This window comes from Asterias amurensis, chromosome 2 (genome assembly GCF_032118995.1).
Source record: "Asterias amurensis chromosome 2, ASM3211899v1".
NCBI classification, from domain to species: domain Eukaryota; kingdom Metazoa; phylum Echinodermata; class Asteroidea; order Forcipulatida; family Asteriidae; genus Asterias; species Asterias amurensis.
The window spans coordinates 14,385,468-14,403,864 of NC_092649.1; the positions used below are offsets into that span (position 1 = coordinate 14,385,468).

At 38.1% G+C, this 18,397-nt stretch overlaps 2 protein-coding genes across 5 annotated transcripts in view; one reads left to right on the forward strand and one right to left on the reverse strand.

Annotated features, from left to right (window-relative positions):
- Window positions 1–530: 530 nt before the first annotated feature.
- LOC139951727 (3-hydroxyacyl-CoA dehydrogenase type-2-like) lies at window positions 531–4,895 on the reverse strand. The gene is made up of 5 exons (XM_071950780.1): window positions 4,753–4,895; window positions 4,038–4,202; window positions 3,317–3,481; window positions 2,538–2,775; window positions 531–1,805 (listed from the first exon to the last, which is right to left on the reverse strand). The coding sequence occupies exons 1-5, from the start codon at window positions 4,774–4,776 to the stop codon at window positions 1,615–1,617; spliced, it is 783 nt and encodes a 260-aa protein (XP_071806881.1). The 5' UTR covers window positions 4,777–4,895; the 3' UTR covers window positions 531–1,614.
- A 720-nt stretch (window positions 4,896–5,615) lies between these two features.
- Window positions 5,616–18,397, forward strand: part of LOC139953232 (inosine-5'-monophosphate dehydrogenase 1b-like) — a 36,491-nt gene continuing 23,709 nt past the window's right edge. Inside the window, exons 1-6 of one of the 4 annotated variants that reach the window (XM_071952699.1) lie at window positions 5,616–5,847; window positions 7,491–7,601; window positions 10,831–10,879; window positions 14,893–14,994; window positions 16,198–16,272; window positions 18,022–18,118. In XM_071952699.1, the coding sequence (XP_071808800.1) occupies window positions 5,639–5,847; window positions 7,491–7,601; window positions 10,831–10,879; window positions 14,893–14,994; window positions 16,198–16,272; window positions 18,022–18,118 (643 nt within the window). In that variant the 5' untranslated portion in view covers window positions 5,616–5,638. The remainder of the gene's footprint in view (window positions 5,848–7,490; window positions 7,602–10,830; window positions 10,880–14,892; window positions 14,995–16,197; window positions 16,273–18,021; window positions 18,119–18,397) is intronic. The other 3 variants (XM_071952708.1, XM_071952716.1, XM_071952723.1) reach the window with 3 other exon arrangements.

Below are 18,397 nucleotides of genomic sequence, written 5' to 3' on the forward strand. Positions count from 1 at the left end.
ATGTTTCGTACACAGTTCCACACATCTTGCCGAGACACTAACGAGTTCTTTGGGATGCACTCAATTGCGGTAAAGCACTATAAAAACAGCGCGCTTTCAGAGTTTAAGGAATGTAGTTGAATGATCCAAGCTATTAGTGTGCTCAAGCTCTGAAGTAGCCAACAAAAGAGACCTCGAGAACTGATCTCCCTTATTTGATCTTATAAAATGTTTAGAAACCTTATACATGTACATGCATTCAGTTTAGGGTGACCTCGTAAAGGTCTGAACTGTGATCACGACAAAGTACTTGTATTTTGACGTGCCAAGTGCTCAACAAGTACTTGCAATGTTATCACAAGCGTGCGGGCAAAGGTAGTGGCTTAATAAAGCCAATTGGTGTTGGTTTGTTTGGTGTCTTCTTTCTGGGGGTCTAGTGACAAGAGGGATCAAAAAGGTACATTAGGAAGCGAGGCTGAAGTTCTCTGCTTAGCAGTTAACAGGGCCGTGCTAAGCAGCATAATAAACTCGACTCAAGATGACATGCATGGTTGTTCTCCGACTCGAGGCTTGTCCCGACTTTAATTACACTGTACAGTTAAATTATTTCAGATATTATAACATCAACAGATATAATTAAAATCACACCATGATTAGAATTGACTTGAATTCCCCCTAATGTCTTTGGTTGTAGGATCTTCCTCTATCCCCCAAAATACTTCATTCTGTAATAACTCAACATCCAAATGTTTTGACAAAGTGAATTCCTGCTCCAATGATATGTAATAGGAATTCCACGACCATCTCACACAAAGTCAGAAAACTGACAGGGTTGGATTTTGGACTGATCGGCTGAACTATTTATTTCCTGTTTTTGTTACCCTGTAATTTCAAAAATATTCATGCGCAATAATTTAGTTGAAAATTTCCTCAAACCATGTTCCTTTCAATCTGTTCCTTTCAACCTGTACCTGGTAGGCCCCATTTACCCCACCCAAGTCGACCCAACTTTGAAGTGACATTTATATTATTACCCATTTGCACAGGAATGTAAATCCTACACCAATGTACATGTGAGTCTAAAAGACAATATCAATCAACTTGATGGAAAGATGATCGGGTCTCCGTGGTCAAGTGGTTAGATTGCAGGACTTGCAATTACAAGGGTTCCAATCCTACCGAGCAAACCGCTGATTTCACAATGACTAGAATAAGTATTGACTTCTAGTTACCGAATCATAATTTCTTAGTTTGTGCAATTCATAATCATAGATGTTAAACCAATGTGTGTATGAAAGAGATTGGCTGTTGCCAGCTTGGTGCTTGTATCCCATTGTGGGATTTTGCCAAGTTTTCCTTGACAGGAAGATCTTCTAAACAAACAGATCCCTTTCTTCCACAATGTCTAGAATAATTATGTCGTCTAATTACTGAATCACAATTTCTTGATTTGTGCAATACATAATCATAAATGTTAAACCAATGTTTGTATGAAAGAGATTGGCTGTCACCAGCTTGGTGTTTATATCCCCTTGTGGCAGTTGGCTGAGTACCCCCGACGAGAAGATCATCTAAACAAATATATCCCATGCCAATGTGTGCGTATGTCACCTATCCACACCAATGTCCATTAATCTAAGGCTGCATCCTTATGGCCCCATCTAGACGAATTGTCTCGGCATTCATCATGGGATTCTCAATGATACACTGAACCATGTGTGCGTACTCGTCAGGGTGGCCAAGACGACTAGGAAACGGAACCATACGAGCTAAGAAGGTCTTCACCTTCTCTGGTAGCGATGCTAGAAGTGGTGTGTCAAACAATCCTGAAGAAACAACAAACACATGAAAAGTAAAAATGCTTTGAAGACTTGGCTTACATCAATGGTTTCATCATGGTTTGAAGTCAATCAAAGAAGGCTTGCGATTTCTCAAGAATTTTCCTGATTTCAGGATAGTCTCTAAATCTTTAGTTTACGTTTCTATATAATCATTACCATACACCCAAACATGGTTTTATTGAAAGTGTCAGGGATAGTTTAAAAACAAAAAGTCTAAAACTTTTTTTATTATTTTTTTAAAGGAACATACTTTGCAACATAGGAAAAATTGAGAAAATGTCAATTCAAGTCACGACCTTTACTTTGACCTTTTTGGTTGAGTAGAAAGTCAGATCTTGCGGTCATCATTTGCTGCTGTGATCATCAAAGTTGTCTCCAGCCACTATGGTCTCTTAAGGGTTAAGCATCTACCCTCCCTCAGTACATTTGCCCATCTTGCTAATAAAGATAAATCTGCCCTTCCAAACTCAGTCCGATACTTCACAAAGGCAACAAAGGTGATTGCCTCCATGCCCCATGATCATTGCCTTGGTGCTCTTCAAATGCTCCAGTAGAAACTTATGATTTGCTCATACGGTGCCCTTTACCAAGGAGAAAATGTCTTGGTGCCCTTTCCCTTTCAAAAACCAAGCACACAGGCCTGCAAACAATACATCTTAAAGAGTTTAATCCCAGACAAATGTTGCTCAGTCTGCCCAACCACCCATCTCTTCTCACCTGGTGCTATGGTACAAACTCTGATCCCTTGCGAGGCAAGATCTCGAGCGATTGGCAACGTCATGCCAACGATGGCGCCCTTCGATGCTGAATACGCAGCCTGGCCGATCTGTCCGTCGTACGCAGCCACACTAGCTGTGTTGACAATGACGCCCCTCTGTCCATCCGCTCCGGGATCATTCTTGCCCATCTCACCAGCGGAGAGACGGATGACGTTAAAACTACCCACAACGTTTACCTGAAAGAAAGGTCACAATATTAAGTTGTCTCTCTTTATCTCTATCTAGCTCTCTCTCTAGTTGACCGAAATCTGATTTGGATTTGGAATCATACTGAGATTTAATGTCAATTCTTATCTATCCCTCATTAGGTTGGGAGGATCAGCTGGAAGCACCCCAATGTCCCTAGCAACTAGGTACATCAGTAGGCTATCTGAGCTTCTGTCTTCATTCTTTTCATCCTTTCATCTTTTGATGACCAGGTGATAAGCTGAGAAAGAGATACAGGCTCTTTGATGTTTTTGTACGAGTGCCCTGTGAGTCTCATATGATGCTGTGTAGTTTGTTACATAATTTTGATCATGTGCCCACTTGTTTAAGAAAAGGGAATTTCCCCAGTAGGTCTTCTGTGAATTCGAACATATGTCTAAAATTGGACAAAACATATTGAGTGTTGCCATAAGTATTATCATAGCAAACTGGTTCTTTCAGCTTTGGCTTCTTTGTCTTCCCATCTTCTGTTTTTTGTAACCGTGGTAATAAGAAAATAACAATACTCACAGTTAAAACTCTCTGGAAGTCCGCTAGTGGATGAGCTCGGTTTTTGTTAAAATTATACGTTTTTACAGCAATACCGACTCCAGCACAGTTGACAGCCAAGTCTAATCGGCCAAATGAGTTCTTAGCCATAGCTAAGGCTGCGCTTACTTCAGACTCTGAGGTTACCTGTTGGTGAAGGAAAACAAGTTAGCTATTCCTCCATTTCTGAAGAATATAATGTGGTTTGGACTGATAAAATAGCGGAGTATATCTCATATGACCAGTTCCATGTCTTGCCAGCTGCCAATTGTTAATCATTTTGCAAACAAGTTGACATGATCAATAGATCTCAAATATTTCAGGGTAATTCGTACATACAATTACAAAGCAGGCCTGGAACTTTTCTCTTGAAGGGGCACAGTGCTATTTTCCTCTAAAGGGAAACTTGTGCAAAATCTCATTTTGTAACAACAGCCAAGGCACCACGGTAATTGCTGTGGGTGCTGTGGGTTAATTTGACAAGGTGCTATTTGCGAGAATAGACCATCACACAAAATAGCAAGGGTAATAATAAAGGGCATCCAGGCCTGATACTTCACATGGAGGCTACAAAGGTGATTGCCCCCATGCCCCCTTGTCAACGCCTCTTGAAATGCTACAGTAGAAATTAACATTTTTGTCAAAGGGTAACCTTGATTATGCCTTGGTGCTCTTGCCCAATGATTTACACCTGCTTACTTACATCTCCGGCAGAAAATTTGCAATTGTCTCCGAGTCCCTTAGCGACATCTTCTCCCGGTGAGTTAGGAAGGTCAAGAACAACAACTCTAGCTCCTTGGTTGACCAACCGCTGTGCAGTCGCCTTCCCTAGACCTGAACCTCCACCGGTCACTAAACCAACCAACCCCTTAAAACAAAAACATGTCAATTGGGAACTGTTAAATTTATTACCACTATTTTTTGTCGGAAAAGTTTCCGTATGGCGCCACCACTTTTTCATTCGATATGAAATAATATAGTATCTAATTTTTGTCTTCTCTCTTTCAAAAAAAGAGACGATTGACTGCTTAGAATTTTTGTAAATTAATTTGTCTTACAATGTATTGTTGTACTTTTTTTGTAGATATAAACAAATTCTTTTTAATGTTGAGTGATCTGGATTTGCTGGTCAATGATCCGGAACTGTTCACACGACCATGGAGATACGACCGAGCTACAAATATTGCGATGTCTCTTCTATTTCTACCTTCATGGTCTGTCCATGCAGCAATAATCTTTCCCATTCATAACGATAATGATAAATATGCTAAAATGTGTAGTGATTACTTTAGAAATCCACCATGATTGAATGATGAAGCCTTGTTGAAGTTTGAAGGCTCGAGTCGTCATTAACAATTGGTCATCTTTGCAGCATAACTTAGCCTAGAGGCCGGAAAGAAATGAATATTAGTACTCACTTTTAAGGATCGAACACCAGCCATTTGGGTGATTGAGTATTACTTTGAATTATGATGACCTCCTTTTCGCCGGTAAACCACTTCGCCGGTGATTTGTCGTGTTAACAGCACATGCACACAGTACATACAGTACGCCCGGGCATACGTCCTGTGTACTTCTTCTGATAAGTGATAGCGCCCTCTTTTGAATACTCTTCAACCATGGCCATCCCTGGGACAATCAGCCCCCCCCCCCCCCCCCATTTATTTCTCTGCGGATTATGGTGAAAATGCATACGAAAACAAAAACAACAACAGGGAACAACAGCAACAAGCAAACAATACACACACAAAAAACAAGCACAACAATTACCCAAACAAACGAACATAGGTCTATTTAAACAAGCAAGGTTTTTTTTTAACCCAATATTAATTAATATATTAATTAACAGGAGCAGCTATAGCAGCAACAGCATCAACAACAACAGCAGCAGCAGCAGCAGTTGAACAGAAAAACAAGAAAACCAACGACAGCAACACCACCACAACCCTCTAACAACTAATGCTAAAGAAATTATGTGAGATAAAAATTACAATAAAACCAAATGAACAATTTCATTTATTTCTCTCTTTGTTTACGACGCCACATTATTTGCATACATCCGTTAATAAAAAAAACACACCAAAATGGTCACATCAGATCTGAGAATATAAAAAATAACCCATCTTCCCCCAACGTGATGACCTAAGACATGAAGTTCATGATGATCAACTGGCCTCTGTAGGTTGGGGGAGAGTCCATGAAATGAGATGTCTAGACGGTGAAAATGGTTATTATATAAAAAGCCTCTCTCATCATCAGCGCGCGTCTCAGTCTGCATCATTTCGGTTCATCCACCACTAGCTGATGACAGCTCTCTCCACCATGGATCAGTGTGTAAGCATGAGTGAGATGAGCCGTGATAGTGGTGAAGAGAACGGCTTTGCCGTCGCTGTATCGTCGTCTGCAGGTAGTGCTGATGTGAGTAAACATGGCATGGAGGATGCGGAGGAGGCGGCAAACGGCAGCGGGTCAGAGGATGGGACTGTGACACCGTCTGCCGCGGCAGCTAAGAGGTACCGTACTATTATTGATGTGTTGGTTTCTGCGTTCGGCTAATCTTCTTTAGTTAATCTTTGCTGTAATAATTGTTATGTTTATAAGACGACTATGGTTGTGGTGGGGGGGGGGCGGGGTTGGTGGCGCACCTTTGAAGCATAGATGACAGGACAACACTACACACAAAGGTGGATAATAATATGGATGCCATTGTATGTGTGGACCGTCAGGAAATTGAGCAAATCATCAATATTCCAAAGAGCTGCTTAATGCCAACTGTTTCAAAATATAGGTGGATCATTTTTTATCAGAAATGTTTGTTAGTATTTTGTTGATTATACTATAATCTGAAGTTACTGCTTTGTAAATAGCCTATAATATAATCTCTGTATGCTTTATGATAACATCACTATGCGATATTTTGATATGTGTGAGATAAAGTCATCCGTACACTAGAGTAAACAAAAGTGCCTCTGGTTCTGGGGGCATTTCCTAAAAAAGTGAGGATTGCACTAGTTGCAATGAGAAGTTAAATAAATAAACCAATGATTAAAGGAACACGTTGCCTTGGATCGGACGAGTTGGTCTATAAAAAAGCGTTTGTAACCGTTTGTTATAAAATGCATATGGTTGTAAAGATAATTTAAAAGTAGAATACAATGATCCACACAAGTTTGCCTCGAAATTGCGTGGTTTTCCTTTTACTGTGCGAACTAACACTGTCGGCCATTTGTGGGAGTCAAAAATTTGACTCCCATAAATGGCCGACCGTGTTAGTCGACGAGGTAAAAGGAAAACCGTGCAATTTCGAGGCATGTTTGTGTGGATCATTGTATTCTACTTTTACAACATCTTTTTACCCATGTGCATTTCATAACAAACGGTTACACACGCTTTTCAAAGACCAACTCGACTGATCCAAGGCAACGTGTTCCTTTAAAAAGGTAGGCCCCTAAAAAAAGGAGCAGAAGATGAAACGTAAATAATATAAATAAATTATACGAAAGCCCACTGTCACTCTAGCAGAACAAGTCTACCCCATTCGAACAAAAAGTTGGGAGGGGGTACCTCGAAAAATCAAATTTATTGTGCTTTTCAATGGGGGTTTCAACAAAACAATCAAGCAAACCATACCCCAAACAAACAACAAATAAACAAACAAACAAACTTTTAACATTTTCTAAGATTCTAAAAGTAGGGTTTTCACGTCTGGCTGGCATTGCATATTCATGTACATAACAAGTAATTTTTGGGGTAAGCGGCTGTTTCTGAGGGGAGAGCATTACATTAATTATTTTGGGATTAAGATAATAGCCCAACTTTAATTAATTTATGTAGTTCGCGTATCCTCATTAACACACTCGAGAAAAAAAAGAAAAAAACCAATTCGACACAAAACTAGCAGGCCTTTTCCAGGCTACCAATCGAGTTCGCCTTCGTCGATATGATGTGTTGTGTGGTGTAGGCCTGATAAATAGGGCAATTTTGGGGGCTGTCAGTGTAAAAAAGCGTGGCAGGTAGAAAACGACCGTTTGGTGCGCATGCGCACTTTCATGCACGTGTAATAAGGTCGTTGATGGCGTCCCAAAACATTGTAACGGATTAGTACGCTGCATGTTTTTGTGTTCACACAAATATTTTCATTTGCAAATTAAAACAGAAAGATGGCGGACTATTTGGTGAGTTCTGACGGCAAGATTCCCGACCCTGCCATTGATGATGGACTGGCGGGGGCACAGCTATTCGGATTGGGTGATGGACTGACTTACAAGTGAGTAGTTTGTTCCGTTTGTTCAGTCTGTTTTCACAGTTTCTTTTATTTACAATGTGTCCAATATGTGTCCAATGTGCACGTTTTTGTACATAACGAAAACCCAGTGCAGTGTGTGATTATGATTGTGAACCCGTCGACTGTTTGTATGCAAGTCAATCCGTAATCTTTATTATATCATGATCTGAACCTGACATTACTCACATAACTCTCGTGTTAGTGCTGTTAAAGCCATTGGACCCTTTCGGTACAGAAAAAAAAAAAAAGTTCACAGATTTACAAATAATTTACAGGGTTTACAGAAGGTAATGGTGAAAGACTTCTCTTGAAATATTAGTCCATGAAATGCTTTACTTTTTGAGAAAACGGTAAAACAATATAAATTCTCGTTAATGAGAATTACTGATTTGTTATAAACACATGTCATGACACGGCGAAACGCGCAAAAACGGGAGTGGGTTTTCCCGTTATTTTCTCCCGACTCCGATGTCCGATTGAGCCTAAATTTCCACAGGATTGTTATTTTATATATAAGTTGTGATACACGAAGTGTGGGATTTTGACAATACTGTTTACCGAAAGTGTATAATGGCTTTAAACGTGCACCACACAAATATGAGAAATCAAACAGCGTCGGCCTTATCTGCACTTAATAATAAGGAAAAGTTTCTGTATGGCGCCACCACTTTTTCATTCAAAATAAAATAATATAGTATCTAATTTACCTGATTGATATATCCCTTTTTGTAAAAACGAGTGAAAAAGTGGTGGCGCCATACGGAAAGTTATCCAATAATAATATTTTTATTGTTTTTATCATGAAAAAAAGATCCCCAACCCCCAAGAAGGAATACGCATACTGTAAATTAAATCCGTATCCTGCCACCACTTTTTCATATGAATAGTCAAGTAAGTACTAATTTACTCAACAATAATTCCTTTTTGTAATGTAAGGATTAATCATAATGAGTGAAAAAGTGGTGGCAAAATTTAATAATATAATTAAGATAGTGGCCCGTTGTAACTATAAACTTTAGACTCGACTAGAATAAAATAATACTTATTTATTATCAAAATAATTAGTAATTACATGTCACTGATAAAATGAAGAACTTTCAAATACCACCGCCCGCCCCCCAAAATTCTAGAAAATTTTAAAACATTAAATTATTCAAGCAGAAATGACAATTCATTCCTTATATTTTGATTGATTTAAAAAACCAGTCATTAACGCACATAGTCACTTAAATTTATTAAAACAGTTATACAAACAAGAAACAACATGACCCGGTACTTCTTCTAGAAACTAGAAGTAGTGACCCGGCTAACGTTCACTTCGCACTGTGCTGGCAATACAAAATTACAAAATTGGTAACCTGTACGAAGTGTCCCGAAGGTACAAAGTGTCCAGGGTATGAAGTGGCAAAAAGTACAAAGAGTCTGGCATCTAAATATTATATGGAAATCTCTCCATCTTATTTGGCGTGAGAGGTGTAGAGAGTTTTGAAAATTCCACCATCATACATGTAGCATAATGAAGGGGTGTTTTTATTTGGAGGTAAAATAACTTGAAGTGCCCTTGGACTCCCAATACTAAATTGAGCTGGGAATAAAAGTTCAAGAGTCAATGAACAATTTCCTTATTACTGTAAAAAAGCTGTGAGATTTATTTATAAGTATTTTTGTGTATTATTGAATTTATAAAATTTAGCATTTTAGTGTTATGTGGGAGTTAAATTTCAATGGGAGTCACCCTGTAAAAGATTAGATTATTGCAAAGTTCAGGTGTTTAGGTTCATCGCTCTATAGTTTAATATCAGTTGGTTGAAGGAGGTAGCGTGTCCTGGTTAAGTGGTCTACCCACACCACCAATTTAAAGTTGTAGGCCCCAGTTTACTAAATAGTGTGGTTACGTGCAAGTCTTCTAAGTGTATCCAAGTTTCTTTCAATTCTTCAAAAAGTAGAAATAAGAAATCTGAAAGTTATTTTGTTATAAAGTGCTTGTCAAACTTCATTTGTATGTATTACGACCAGAATGGTGTGATGGCCTCTGTTTAAATGTTCACATCCCCTTTAGAAAGAATGCGTGTCTTGGTGCATGCACCGCAAGGTGTCCTAAGGACAATACTAGAGACATCAGTGGTTATGGAAACTCGTCCATCCAAGAATCTTGTTTGAACTCTTACAATTTCACCCATTTTTTGTTGGCCTACATGCAGTGCTTGATTTGTTTACCACTTTTAGATGTAAAGGAGCTCCAATGTTGACCACTAAACACATCATGAACGAAACAACATTCTGAACAAAAAGTACAGAATGCTTACAACTGCAGGACTAATGAATATACATCATAGAGGGCAACGAAGGTGATTGCCTCCGCCTCTCTGGTCATTGCCTTGGTGCCATTGAAATGCTAACAATAGAAATTTACAATTTCCTCATCTAGGGTACCCTTTACTTAGCTTTATAGGCATAACAAAAAAATGTTAACCTGACCTACCCTAAAAATATGGCAACCCTTGATATTTTTATTTTTTTCAAAGGCAGTGGACACTATTGGTAATTACTCTCAATTATTATCATACAACCTTTCTTGATTACGAGTATTAGGGAGAGGTTGATAGTACAAAACATTGTGAGAAACAGCTCCCTCTGAAGTGACATAGTTTTCGAGAAGGAAGATTTGATTTTGAGACCTCAGATTTAGAATTTGAGGTCTCGAAATCAAGCATGCATAGCGCATAACTCCGTGTGACAATGGGTGTTTTTTCTTTCATTATTATCCCCAACTTTGATGACCGATTGAGCTCAAATTTTCGCAGGTTTGTTATTTCATGCATAACATGTTGAAATACAGAAAGTGAGAAGACTGATCTTTGACAAAAGTTACCAATAGTGTCCAGTGTCTTTAAAGACATAAAAAATGTCATCAAGGTTTAAAATGAACTTTTTATTGTGTGAAGCCTTGTTTTCTTTGTTACCGGCTAAAACATTAGAAAACACGTCATTTTCATTGCTGGGAGTGGGGAATTTTTTTTTAAATCCCCACCTACCTACACTATTTTTGGGGGCCTGTTATGCCAACATACGTAACATATTTTTTGTTATGCCTTACTGTGCGCTATCAGGAAAACACAAAAAACATGGTCACAGACTTGCAATCAAGTATACAGAATATTAATTGTTATTACTAAAATCTGACTCATTTATAATTTCTTTCTCCTTGTAGTGATTTTTTGATCTTGCCAGGGTACATCGATTTCACAGCAGATGAAGTGGTAAGTCATTTATAAATGTATAAGAGTAATCTTTTTTTGAGAAATTAAAATCAAAACAAAATGCTTCTCAAAATTTGTGTTGTCTTAGTTGCATGTTCAACAGCAGGGGTCAAAATTGCCACAAGCCCGCTAGCCCTGGACTACCAGATAGATTTACAGATGGGCTACTGATTTTTTCAGTTTGATAGCATTGCGGGCTATTGGAAAAATAATGCAAAAATCATCATCACAAACAATAAAGAACTGTGCTATTGTAAAGTTTTAGCCGTGACGCAAGACATAATATGTTTTTTTGGCTACCAAAATCCCATTAGGGCTACTAACAATTATTGATTACTAGCCTTGCTGACTACCATTAAAATACACTTGATTTTGACCCCTTTACAGATTTATAAATAGCGGGTTGAAAGTTACACTGCCTCTTAAATACCAACCCTTTTTTTTTTATTAACCAATATATATTTTTCTTCTTCTACTACTCTCACTACTACTTTTTAATATTCTTTGATTGGGCAAATGCTGCTGCTGCCACGCGGTCGTGGCCCTTCTTGGCACCCCTTCAAAGAATTTGCCCCTGACTTATGGGAAAAAAATTCCATGGAAATGCTGCGACAGCCCCTTCAAAATTTGTTTCAGACACCAGCTCAAAAATGAAGTCCTGGTTACTCCCATTCATCTACAAACAGTACTGTAGAAAGATATGATATTGATTTCCGTCTGCCATCTATTTATAACTTCTAAGTTATGACTGCTGTTTTGTTCTCAAGGAGTCTTAGGCTGATAGGCCTATTCATAATTTGTGAGACAGACGTCATCATCTTTTGTTCTTTTTGGTTACCGTAGCAACTATTTTTACCATCGGAAATGCTGTTACATTACAGAGGGGAATATTGCCACTTATAATTACTAAGAGCAAAGTGAAAATGCATCATAAATTATGTTATGTTTCGTACTATGCGCTACGAAATTAGCAAATTGTTGTATTCATGCATCTTACGGCTTTCATGAAGTACACTTTAATTCGTTAAGTTGTGAATTTTTATTTATTACGAAGTGCGCTCGTTCATTGTGTTACCTTAAGATTATATATCTCGATCGTGATATTTAGAAATAAACCAACAAACTCAAACCTGCAAGGTTGTTTCACTTACAAAGTAATTAAAATTGCACGTTGTAGTGTACACTGTGGTTTAATTTGCAAATTTGTGTTGGATCTGACAAAGGCAATTTTAAAACATGTTACACGTTATAATTGAAGTACTAAAAATAATCTCATATGAGGTACTACAGTACATTTTCACTGTATGATGTACATGTACATTTTCTGAGCGTGGTAAACAACTAATGTACATTGTAAGAACCGATTGGCCTCAACATATAGCTTTTTTCTGTTAGTAGAATTATTTCATGTTTCAGGAATAAGGAAATTTGAAATACATTGTGCATCCCATGGGTAATCTAGAAAATTCTAAAAAAAAATAACTGTTCAGATTCAGGCATAGATAATGTACAATTAAACAAGTATGTGATGGGCCAGGTGTGCAAGTCTTTCGCATTAAATTGATACTGACCAGTCGGCATTAAATTCTTAGGGAATGTGGGTACAAAATCTAAGCTGTTTGGAATAATAGGCAATATTTCCTAGAATGGTCATAATGTTTGAAACTTTCATTTAAATACCATCGTCTACTACATGTACTTTCTTTCACAGTAAAAAAACTCCCACAGTGTTTACATGTACATCAAAAACATTAAATCCATCCACATTAAAGCAAGGTGACAGCACGGGTGCCAACTGCTCACTGGCTAAATCACATTGACTGAGGGCAGCATGCAAACGGACAACACAGAATTTAAAAAAAAGTTGTTTGCAGGCAATCTTTGGAGATACAGTATTTGTTTTTCTAATCAGCAGGGGCACTTCAGACGACAATATTGTCATAATTTTTTAGAACACTTTGGATAAAAGTTTGTAATTTGCTTTCAGATTCAGGGTCATTGCCTTTTTAAAGGGGCACAATGCTGATTCTTCACAGAGGCAACAAAGGTGAATGCCTCCATGCCGCCTGGTCATTGCCTTGTGCCCTTGAAATGCTCAGTAGAAATTTACAATTTCCTTAAAGGAACACGTTGCCTTGGATCGGACGAGTTGGTCTATTAAAAGCGTTTGAAACCGTTTGTTATAAAATGCATATGGTTAGAAAGATGTTTTAAAAGTAGAATATAATGATCCACACAAGTATCACTCGAAACTGCACGGTTTTCCTTTTACGTCGAAAAACTATCACGGTCGGCCATTTATGGGAGTCAAAATTTTGACTCCCATAAATGGCCGACCGTGTTAGTCGACAGGGTAAAAAGAAAACCACGCAATTTCGAGGCATATATGTGTAGATCATTGTATTTTACTTTTACAATATCTTTCTAACCATATAAATTTTACAACAAACGGTTACAGAACGATTTTCAAAGACCAACTCGACCGATCCAAGGCAACGTGTTCCTTTAAGGTGCCCTGAACCAACGAGGTAGAACCTAAACTTAGGAAAGAATGCCTTTGTGCCTATTGCCCTTTCAAAAACAAAGTATACAGGCTTGGGGCACCAACGCCAAGACCAGGGGCCAGCAGTTGCCTTGCCCTCCATAACCTCCTTGTAATTCAAGGCCTTTAAAAACACTGGATACTATTGGTAATTGCTAAACACCAGTCTTCTCACTTGGTGTATTTCAACGCATAAAATAACAAACCTGTGAAATTTTGAGCTCAATTGGTTGTTGAACTTGTGAGATAATAATGAAAGAAAAAACATCTTTGTCACAGAAAGTTGTGTACTTTCAGATGCTTGATTTCGGGACCTCAAAATCTATTTCTGAGGTCTCGAAATCATATTCGTGCAAAATAACTTCTTTCTTGTAAACTACATGGCTTCAGAGCGTACTGTTTCTCAGAACGTTTTATACTGACAACAACAGCTCCCTATTACTGGTTACCAAGTTAGGTTTTATGCTAATAATTATTTTGAGTAATTGCCCCACTGCCTTTAAAAGCATTGTACATTATATTATCATAATTGCAAAGTTGGTTTGATCTACAACGCTTGAAACACCAGATAAAACAAAGCCCTTTGACAAACAGCAGAAAAACACCATGTGGCCTCTGTTCTCCCTGTGTCATGATGACACAATCACATCCATATCTTGAAACCAATCCCATCTGTTCGGCCGATTATTATTTGATATATTTTTCTTGATTGTCGATGCACAATTTGAAAAGACCTTGGTCTTGGCAGCTGACTGCATTCTAGGTGACAAAGTGTACCGTACGTAGTTTGAATTATTTGAACTAGTAACACATTTTTGTCCTTGACAGTTCAGTTACACATATATTTAACTAGGTACATGCACCTTTTAACTTACATATGCAACACTCACTTCCAACCACAGAGCCAACTCCCCTGAAAATGAAAGTCCAGGGCTAGATTTCACAAAGATTCATCTAAGATTGGTTTGTATTGTGTGGTCACACTTGGCAATTAAGATTGATTCGCACTAAGGATCAATCTGAGCCCTTTGTGAAATCGGCGTCAGGAAATCCCTGGATGTTGCCACCCGGCCACCCCATGTTATTTTCACCATGTTCACACACAGGGTTCTCCACCAGATTATTTCAGGAGCTGAGGGGCATTCTTAGACAAAAATGGATGGCCGAAGCAAATGGAATTAAAACAACTTTGAATGTTTTCTATGTATTTATCTTGGTTTTAAAATCTCTACAACTGAGTGATCTATTGCATTCTTTTCAATAGTTTTCATTCAATGTTTTTTGTAAAAATAAATTAAATAATCGCCCAAAATTTTTGGCCATAATTTGCCCAAATCGACTCTGGAAAAATAGTGAGTATGATGTACCTTTATTTCACAAGTCGGTGTAAGGCTGCATCAGAATGATTCCTGATTTAATTGTTACCTCAATGAAATTAAGGAATGTTTGTTGTGATGTTTGTTTTATGCAGGATCTTACTTCAGCTCTTACTAAGAAGATCATCTTAAAGGCACCGTTTGTGTCTTCACCCATGGACACAGTGACAGAGTTTTCAATGGCCATCGCCATGGCGGTAAGATTGCTTTCTTGATTTTTCATTATTTTTTTTTCGCTGTGTAGGAAAAGAGTTGAATTCCTGATATTATTTGAAATATGAAAAGACATACAAATTACAAAGTTGAAACACTGATTGTAAGCAGTTACAATACAATTTAAAAAGATGTATAAATCATTTACAATGTTTTGCTGAAGCCATCTGACTAGGAAAGATAGTCTCGCCTTCATTGTACACAAGATCAAAGTCATAAACTGGCTGGTAAAAATAGCAGCATACCAACAGAAAAGGCTCATGGCCGACCACGTCATACACAAAGCAAGTCTTCATAAATATGTAGTAATTTCACTCTGTACTGACCCTAAATATAGAAGCTTGATATTGTGACGTCATTCAAGTACCTGTATTTTACATGTAGTGTACATATGCATGTGTCAAATTTCACCGACGTACGTACGCATCAAAGCCATTGTCAATGTTTTACGTTCTTGAGTGTACTGTACTATGGTGATCGCAAGAAAAATGGGCAGTTTGTCTGACATTTAAATATTATAATAACAATGAATCAATGTCTTTGACCAAGGATACACAACGCACACAAGAAGAAATTTAATGAGTGATCAAAAAAAATGTTTAAGTCCTGTTTGAGTTAAAATGATCTCGTTACTGCATAGTGCTTGAAAACAAGGCGTTTTATTTCTCTGGATTTGTCTTTAGGATGTTCGCAAGATATCCTGGAGCCTTCATGTTTTCTTGTACAGCAGAGAAATCGCCAATGTAATACTAATAATAACAATAATTTGGGGGCTAAACATCCTTACTCGCAGCTAAGAGCTGAATTACGAAGGATGCAGCTACAATGTGTTTGAGAAGCAGACAAGCAAGGGCGCCTTTGGCTGCCAGCCACATCAACCCATTATGACCACGGAGCACAGCCAAGATCTAAAGTGTTTGATTGTTGTATAGTTCTGGTGATGTACAGAGTCTGTAAACCTTCTGAATAATGCAAGCACAGAGTCTGTAACCCCCCCCCCCCCCCCCTCCAACGAAATTGTGACATCGTGGAGGTTCTGGGTCTAGAACAGGGGGAACCCACACCTATGTGGACGTCAATTTTCAGGATTGTTAACATTTATAATCAAATTTCATTCCGGTATTACACACAATGCAGCCTACAATGTACATATAATCTCTGCCATTATTTATTTCTTCCATACACAGCTATGTGGCGGTATAGGCATTATTCATCACAACTGTACCCCAGAATTTCAAGCAAATGAGGTTCGCAGAGTAAAGGTTAGTATCAGCAGGAAACTAATTACACCTAATTAAGTCATTGCCTCATTAAAGAAGCTTACTAATTGATAGCATTCATATTGTAATTGTGTAAATCACTGTCTCCTTTTATATTCAGTGTGTGGAAAAATCACTTGGCCACACATCCTCTTTTGGATGGGACTGCTTTGTGTTATGTGCTTAAAATTTCCCAGCAACACTTAGGGCTAAGAGAAGGGGTTCCCCCCAGTGTTCCTGGCTGTGGCTGCTGAATGCACCATAGCACCTTGTAAACCCTTATTAGGTGCTAAATAAATTATTGGGTATTATAATTTCTTTCTGAAAAAAGCGCCTTGAGTTCCTTGTTAGTACGGGCGACCGGGGCACCTGTCCTAAACTGCGTGTGGAGAACTATCAAAGATTGTATTTTTAGTATTGGGCCAGTAAACCCACAGCCAAAGATTAGTCTTGCAGTCCAGTATTTTTCCCAAACATTAATAACCCTTGTCACACAAAGTTGTGTGCGTTTAGATGGTTGATTTCGAGACCTCAAGTTCTAAATCTGAGGTCTCGAAATCAAATTCGTGGAAAATTACTTCTTTCTTAAAAACTATGGCGCTTCAGAGGGAGCTGTTTCTCACAATATTTTATACCATTAACCTCTCCCCATTACTCATCACCAAGAAAGGTTTTATGGCAATCATTATTTTGAGTAATTACCAATAGTGTCCACTGCATTACAGTCAACATTTTTTTCACAAAGACATTACACAATGAGGAATTTTGTTCCAATTAAAAACTCAAGACCACCAGGCCTGCCCCATTGTGAGTTTACTGTCCCAACCCTTTAATCACAGGCGTCATGTGTTAATTGTGAGTCCTGCACCAACCAAGCAAGATGATTGATGTTTTTAATTTGATACATGTACAGTTTGTGCACTAGACGATTAGTCGGCCTAGATGTGAAGTCAAACCTCTCATTGACTGTTCAGTCACTATCAATCAAATGAACAAAGAAAACATACCAACCGACAATATTACAAACGTATTTTTACAATGTGCAGTCAACCTACAATGATTAAGATGTGTTTTGGATGTGACATCGGCCTTTCACAACTCTGCATTATAATAATATATTCATGTCCATGGTGTTTGGGTACCTTTGTACTATTATATGAAATTGCTTATTTAAAGACTTTAAATTGGTTTTAAATTAAAAACATTTGTTTTATTACATACAAAAAGTACAGTATGTGTTCACATCTGAAAAGGAAGAAATATGACAATTTTAAAGTAGGATACAGGTCTTTAGTAGCCGACGGAGCAAGTGTATATATGTAGAACTAAGTAGTTTTTTATAAGACAATGTATGCCAGGGTGAGATTTGGGGTGGAGTGGCTGACCAAAGTTTTTATTGGAAGCCGTTCGTGTATTTGAATTTACATTTACAACAATACTTGTGTTTTGTGTGAACTTTTGCATTGGGTATAAAGAGTATAATTTTGTTACGGTAACCGCCATGCCTGCTGCTTAGGATTAGAGCGACCTCTTGCCATCGACTACATTATAGCTCTAGCAATGTAAAGGCCGCTTATTCCATTCCCACCTGAGTGATTTGCCTTTGGATTTTTCTCACAGAACTCAGGAAAGTACTGAGTATGCAGTGTATAGTAAAATCCAAATAATGATACTTTGGTTGGAAGTGATATTTGCATACTGTGTACATGTTTGTAGAAAAATAAAAAATCAAACTATTTGTTGTCTTTGTAGAAATATGAGCAGGGTTTCATCATGGATCCGGTGTGTATGGGTCCGGACGACACAGTGGGTCGTGTGTTCTCAGCCAAGTCAGCACATGGTTTCTCTGGTAAGTTTTCATCCATCCACTACAATCCCATACTTCATTCATATTCATTGTGTAGCCTCCATGTTGGTTCTGTACGTGTAGGGGAGAATATTACCAGTTTGGCCCCATTTTATAGAACTGCTAGAGTAGAAAGTGGTACTTAAAATGTTTCTCCTAATCAAAATATGCAGGATACCAGTCACAGATTGAACATGTATGTAGTATGGTTCTTTGGTTGGTAACCATTCTCATGGTCCATTTTCATAGCTCTGCTTACTGCAAAAATCTGCGCTTACAATT

Bases quoted from the DNA above. Each gene is read 5' to 3' on its own strand.
- LOC139951727 (XM_071950780.1), bottom strand. From the start codon at position 4,776: ATGGCTGGTGTTCGATCCTTAAAA. The intron at 2,776-3,316 runs GTGAGTATTGTT...CCTTTCTTTCAG, and splicing joins ACTTCCAGAGAGTTTTAACT to GTAAACGTTGTGGGTAGTTT. The intron at 1,806-2,537 runs GTGAGAAGAGAT...TTGTTTCTTCAG, and splicing joins AGTTTGTACCATAGCACCAG to GATTGTTTGACACACCACTT.